Source organism: Pundamilia nyererei, unplaced genomic scaffold (genome assembly GCF_000239375.1).
Source record: "Pundamilia nyererei isolate P.nyererei 1_Seehausen unplaced genomic scaffold, PunNye1.0 scaffold00109, whole genome shotgun sequence".
Taxonomy (NCBI): Eukaryota; Metazoa; Chordata; class Actinopteri; order Cichliformes; family Cichlidae; genus Pundamilia; species Pundamilia nyererei.
In genome coordinates, this window is record NW_005187510.1 from 982,139 (window position 1) to 989,362 (window position 7,224).

General features: G+C 41.8%; 1 protein-coding gene across 2 annotated transcripts in view; it reads left to right on the plus strand.

Moving 5' to 3' along the window:
- Nucleotides 1–7,224, plus strand: part of LOC102206784 (furin-like protease kpc-1) — a 200,413-nt gene that overhangs the window by 13,598 nt on the left and 179,591 nt on the right. For both annotated transcript variants that reach the window (XM_005741284.2, XM_005741285.2), the window contains exon 3: nt 6,292–6,384. In XM_005741284.2, the coding sequence (XP_005741341.1) occupies nt 6,292–6,384 (93 nt within the window). The remainder of the gene's footprint in view (nt 1–6,291; nt 6,385–7,224) is intronic.

Below are 7,224 nucleotides of genomic sequence, written 5' to 3' on the forward strand. Positions count from 1 at the left end.
TATATATAGTATTTTTTTAGTAGTAGCAATTTGCCGTGCAGCTATGCGTTCTTTATGGTGTTTATATTTTGACCATGCAGGTCAGATTACCTTGGGAACTCTAGACAATGCCCAATACTTTATGTTAATGTTTTTGTCAGTATTCCAGATCTTTTTGTTTTTTCCAGTAATCACTGATATCGCCAAGTTAATGCTGTTCACACAAGATCGTATTAAAGTCTGCATAATGATGAGGCTGTGCTGGATGAAAGGATCAAGCACAGGACTTTCTCAAACAAGGCTTTGTGTCCCATGTGAACAGTTATTATTATTATTATTATTATTATTATTGGACTTGTGCGTGCTCTTGTCATTGTCAGCTTTCAGCATAAGTTTAGGAAAAAATCCTGGTTTTTAATGGCAAACAGAGTGTTAACCACAAACTGAACAGCAGAGTTTGGCTTAATGGCACAAATGACTGTAAAAGTGACTGAAAACTTTTCCCATGTGCATTTTTTCCCTGAGTTGTAAATATGTAAATATGAATTTAAAAAGACATTTTCACAGGACAGTCTTGGATAAAATGGACTTTTGAGATAGCATTAAATTAAGAGTAATTTATCATGAACATCTGTCTCTACCCAGGATCTTTATTTGCAGTGGCAACATAGTTAAGTTCAGATTTTTTCTTTACAGGCTTTATACAGCAGCAACACTGTCATGCATATACCCTCTCTATCAGTACTTTGTAATAAGGTCATGGATTGGGGAGATTCAGTTAAGCAATAGAGACCCTGAGAAGAGCCTGGTGAATAGTGCTGTCTGTCAACTTATACCTCTGTCTACAGTCTGAAGGACTAGTTAAAGCTGCTCTCAGTCTGGGAAGAGGGCGATAGGTCAGGGTGCTGTGCATCCATGTGTCAGAGATTCAATCTTAGCATAATGCTTTAGAAAAACCTCTGAATTTAAACAGGTTTGTCTGATCATGGATCGCTGTCTTTCTAATCATATAATAAAGGAATTTTCAACCCCCAATTTTCATCAGCTGTTTAACACATTTACGTCAGCAGGCACTCTTAACTACCTCCCACCAAAAAGATACTAAATACATATATATTTTTCACTAGTTCACACGTTCTTGAAGGCATGTCTTATTTTTTCTAAAACATGCTCCAGTTGATAGGCATCCTACAGCATGATTGTCAAAATGTGAAACATTTGAATCTTTTTTTCTACACAGCTAGATTTTAGTTTCTTTCAAAAGATGTTAAAATCTGACTGAGAGTTTAGTATTTTATTATCTAAACTGACAGTACAACATAAAAGAAACAAAATACAATCGAATTAATGAGGATAAACTTGTTGAGTCAGTTGTTTTTTACCCATGCCAGTGCCATTTGCCCGGTTCAAATTTCAAATCCAAATTCTAATTTTATTTTTATTTGTCACGTACACAGTCATACACAGTACGATATGTAGTGAAATGGTTGGACTCCTGCTCGTGACCTAAAGAAAACAAAAAAGGAAAAGGCTATAAATAAGATAGGAAATAAATATGAAAAATTTAAAAGGGTAAGTTTAACTAGGAAGGAATAAAATATAAATTAAGGTTAAAAATGAAATAACTGTACAACACAAATTAGAATGAAGGGTAAATTTAACTGGGAAAGAATAAGATAAAATATATAAATTAAAGTTGAAAATAAAATAACTGTACAACAAAATACACAATATAGAACTATATAAGAATGTATGAAGAAATATAAATAAATATATACACAATAACAGCAGCTGTACAAGTATTAACTGGAAATGAAGAATGTAGTGAGGCTTTGACAGTGATTCCACACCTTTTAGACCTGCTAATAACACTACAAGAAGAAAAAATGTGGATGGACACTAAGTTGAATGAATGTTTTTGGTTGTCTGAAGTAGGGCATGCTATGTAAAAAAAAAAAAGTTGGAAAACCACTTTGGGAGCCACATTTGTAACACATTTTATTCATTACTTTTTTTCCCTACAAGCAGGCATAAGATGCAGGTTACACAAAAGCTGATAGTTTACACTGAAGCCTCAAAGTGAAAACTTGTGGCTACTTTATTTCAAAGAAACTAGCATAAAAGCAAAGATTGTGACTTCACCTGTATTTTTTAGATTCACAAAAATCTCAAAGCTGTTACATACTGTACTGATTTAGGATCAGAGGTCTCCTACACGTCTGTGCTAACGAAGGCGATTTTCTTTCGAAGAGATGCAAGAAGATTGGGCCCAATCCTGTACGTCTCTTTTGGCTCATAATGCGCGGATGCATAAAGCTCGTCGATTCGTTTGTTGTTCTTGTTATATTTCACCAAAACTCTGTCCATGTTACTTTTAGGATTGCTGCGGTTGTAGTATCTTCTGACTTCATACGGCAGCTTCTCTGCGCCAGGATAGTGGAGGTTTCCAATGGTGTAATAGCTCCACTGCTGTCTGTCTTTTATCACAGGAAGAACTGGCCCTTTGTTCTGAAACAAGTGAAACCCATATTCTCCCCGGTAGGGATCACACAGAGCCCTCATGTTGTTGTCCAAGCAGTTCTGAACGTACCACACCAGCAGCTTAAGGCCATGGCGAGGAGGCGGCTGACCAAACCCGCTGTCCTGGAGTTGTTGTATTGAGTCGAGGGTTTTCGGAGGTGAGGTCAAGACCACAGACAACACCAAAGTCAAACAAAACAAGGCTTTGTCGTGTGCCATCTATGAAAAAAGACATTCCAGTGTGAGAACAGGAATCTTAAAACTACACTAAAGAAACATTTTCTCACAACTTACCTTTTAGTTGGTACCCGTTTCCCTGTAGTCTCAAAGCGTGCCTGCAACCGAAACTAAAGTTGGTGTTTTGTGCTGCAGCTGAACGAACTATTCGATCCTGCGGTTGTCTTCTCTCTGTCTTATGTGGAGAGACTGAAAAAAAAGAAAGCACACTGGTAGGGTTTTCATTCTCTATGTGCGATGAAAAAGGAAGTGATTGCTGTACAGCTGGACTCTGTGAAAGTCCCATTTGAAAGAATAATTAAACTAAGCAGGCGTATCTCAGGGACTAAAGGAAGGTACCAATGTAAAGTCTTACTTCTGCTTTCACTCCTAGCTGCGAAGAACAGCTGCTAATAGAGGAGCAGCCAGTCAGCTGTGCACACCAGAATAATAAAAGCTTAGCAATGAAGATGATTTCATATATGCTGGTGATGTAGTACTTTAAACTCGCTATAGGGTGCGTGGTAGTGGAGGGGGTTTCAACCTTCATGTATATGGGAACCAGCGAGTTTGCAAACAGTGAGGGGTTAAAGTGGATTCGATAGGTGGGGGGAACCCTAAGATCTGGTGCGGCAGTGCAGCAAAGGAAATGGCTCACTCACAAAGAAGTCCCCAAAAGAACGAAAGGATCATAGAGGATCCAAAGAGGAACGGATCAGTCTGTTGGTACCAGCGTCCAGTCAGCAAGAACATCCAAATTCATCCCAAGCTCACTTAGTTCACTGTGCACCGATTCAAGCCTACATTATCACATGTTTCTTTGTGTGTCTGGGCGTGTGTTTGTGTGCCTTTGAACACTCTCATGATTAGTGTTCTCAGTGACTGCTGGCTGATGGGGTTGATTTGTCCGACAGTGCAGTGTGTCAGGCAGGCTCAGCGTCCGCACTGGAGAACATGAGTGAAGGAGCGAATAATTGATAGTGACAAGGCGCTCCCAGCCTTAATTGCTGCTGGTGAATTAGATTACCTTTTTAAAGTGCCTTCATTAGCAGAGGGAGAGCCATACCAACGGTCCCCTGATTGGCCTCATATTGTTTTGCTGTGAACTTGCTCTGGCAGGGCACAAAAAGTGTGCGTTTGTTTTGGTTGGTTTGAAATTGCTCACTAATTTTCTTGTACAGCTGTAGTTTGTCTGTGTGCGCGATGTGTGCGCGATGTGTGCACACGATTCATATCCAGAGTTGACATTTTGTGATACATCAGTAACTCACTGAAGCAGCAAGTGTCTTTGTGTGTTTATGAGGCTTAGTCTGCTGTTTTAAAGGGTATGTGCACCTGTGTCACAAGGAAATATTTAGCTCCAATGGCTTGCATTTTACGTCTAGTGTAATATGCTGAAATATGACAAGGAAGCCCAGATATATAGGTGATATATACTCTATGTTTTTTCTTTTGTGAAGATCACAAACCATAAAGTGAAATTTGATGCTGTTTGTGGACTTTGTGGACTACATACTGCTGTTGCCCCACTAAATGAGGTCCAACATCAGGGTTAGTTAGTTATTTGCTGGAGATCGTGGTTATAGAAATAGATAAAAAATAAGAAGTAGTCATGGAAAAGCAGTTTATTGGTTTATGTAAATGGACTTGATTTTTATTTTATTCTGTTTTCGTTGCAATCAGCACAACAATGAAACTAGGGTTCATCAGGAAGTGTATTTCATGTCGGTGCCACATACATCTCGGAGATTCCTCAGTGGGAATGTGTGACCCAGGCAACCGGAAAAAATAGGTTAAAAAGTGGTAGGAGTTGTATTTTACCCAATCCATGATCTTGTCTCAAGCCTAACCAAAAAAGAAGTTTTCAGTTTCATGACTATTCCACAAACTTCTGTGAGACTGTGTTGTGTGATGCTTGAAAATGTTCCTCCTTTTTCTCTGTGAAGCTGCACAAAGGGACAGACGGGATTTTGCTGAAAGTGAGCAGGGAAAGTAAGGAAGAAGTATCAGTCTATGCAGAGAGAGTTACTTGCGCATATTTTAAAAAAACACCAAAAAAAACACCCAACTTTCTTCCCAAACCCAAATGTCCAAAACCTCACACCCTCTTCTTCCCCTCCAGCAACTGTTTCAGCTTCAGCTGTCCTCCCTCATTACATTTCCATATCTATCACCAGTTACTGTTCCATCACCAGCCCACCAGCCCCCAAAGTTCCCTCATCCCAAAAACACACTGGCATCCCCATCTCTGCCTCATGCTTCATTCCCACCGCAGCCAGCCTTCAGCCCCCTGCCAAGTTAAATGGACTGTACTGGCGTCAGGGGAGTCGCGTGTGCTCAATTCAGCTCAGCTCAGCTGGGCTGCAAGCGTTATAAACTTAGTGTGTGATTATTGTCGGAGCCAGGCTCCTCCACGCAGGAAGTGCGTGCTGATGGGTACTATGTCACCGGGTACGGGGCCAGCCGTGGCGAGAGGGATGAGAGAGCAAAAGGAGAGACTGAAACTGAGGCGAGAAAAGAGCACAGAGAGGGAGGAAGAAAATTGTTAGAGATGAAGGAGGGTAACGGGGATCGAGGGAGAAAGGGTAATAAAAGATAGAGGAAGGAGAACAAGCAGGAGAGGACTGAATCATCAAAGGGAAGGAAAAAGCCACGCTGAGCAAGGAAAGACTGATGTACACCTATCGCAGCAGACAAAGACAAGAGAAAACACACGGGGAGTGATATAAAGAGGGAGAAGCATAAGAATAATGCAGTCAGAGAAGAAAGAGAGGCAGCAGGGAAATCAGCAGAGGAGGGGAAAGAAGAAGAGACGGGGATGGCGCATAGGAGAGAAAGGCAAGAAGAGAAATTAGAGAGAAATTTTTCAAGCGAGTGATGTGCGCTGTGATTGTTTTCTCTCTCTCTCTCTCTCTCTCTCTCCCTCCCCGTCTCGCTCTAAACGGTCGGGATGTGGCCTGTATCTGCCGGCAAGAAGGAACTCAATTTGGGACAATTTACTCGGCAGTCTCAGCCCTGATGCACCTCAGGGACAGAGAATAGAGAGAATGAAAGTGAAGGAAGATAGAATCAGCAAGCCCCGCACACACATACATACACACTCACACAACGTGTGCCTTGCACACAATTGCCGCCGAGTAGATTTCACTTAGTTAGTTCTAACTCTCCCAGGCGGTCAATACGATTGAGTTTATAAGGCTTGGAAATGAAAAGCCCAGGATAAGGTTAGATAAACTGTGTGCTATTTGATTTTGGGCCACCCTTCGCAGAAAAACCCACACAAGACAGATGGCCGGAGGGGATACGCTGAAATCATGTTGTGCAAAAGGGTCAGATGGGTGATTAAGGCTGAATGCGTTGTGTGCTTTGACCCTCGCTCTGTACCTGCATTGGTTTCTCTGCGCTGAAGAAAGCGCTTGAGTGATTTTTCCAAATGCATCTTTGTTTTTGCATTCTTAAATAAAATGCAGCCACATGATCAAATGTTATATCATAACTTGCACCCTGCAACACTTTGCGCCTTAAAAGTTTGGGATTGTATAAGCTGAATGTGAAATTGTCTTTCCATGCTCACAGGTTGGCAGCCTGAACGGTCTGTACACACTGAGGGACACCAGGGGGCGCCCTGACAGAGCCACCTTTGAAGACAGACTTGCAGCAGCAGCAAGGGTAAGTATCCCCCCGCCCACCCCCCCATAAATAAATGAATAAATGAACTAAAAGAAAAGGAAAAAAAACACTTGATGGACTGAAAAGTGAGGACACTGACAGAGGAAGGAGCTGTGTATTCCCAAAAGAAAAAGAAGCCACTCTGTTTACTTTTATCTTTCATTTCTTTGCCTGTTCCTGCAACACTCTGAGAAATGCATTCACAACTACAGCTGTTGAGAGCATCCAGCCACTTGGACGAGACTCTTTGATGCATTTAGCACAGTGAATTTACACTCTGGCATCAGTTCTGATTGTACCCAGCGAGTGTATGCAAATGGAAGTTCATTTAAGCTGCCATTGCTGTTTTAATCATGCTCCACTGTTGATTAGCAAAATGATTGGCAAAAAAGAAAGGAAAAAAAGACTGAAGCAGGCCCGTGTTGAGCAATGGATAAAAGTTGTTTACCTTGCTCTTGTTGCTTGCGTGCCTGTTCCACCCAATATCACTTTGTGCACCCATCCCCTCCTCCTTCCTCCCTTGCCACCTTCAGCAAGCTGCTCCGCTTTACCCTCGGAGCTCACAATTCAACCTCCTCACTAGGCTTCCGTGGCCATGGAAACCGTCATTCAGGGAGACATCCCATGACAGCAGGGAGAGGAAGGGTCGGAGATGTGGCTTCGCCCCTGTCCATTCTCCAGGGTGCACCGGACCTCTGGCCTTTCTCCAACACATTGCCCCTTCAATCTCTCTCTCTCACACACACATACACACAAAATACACAAAACAATAAAAATACTCACATAGAAAGACGTGTGTGTGTGTGTGTGTGTGTGTGTGTGTGTGTGTGTGTGTGTGTG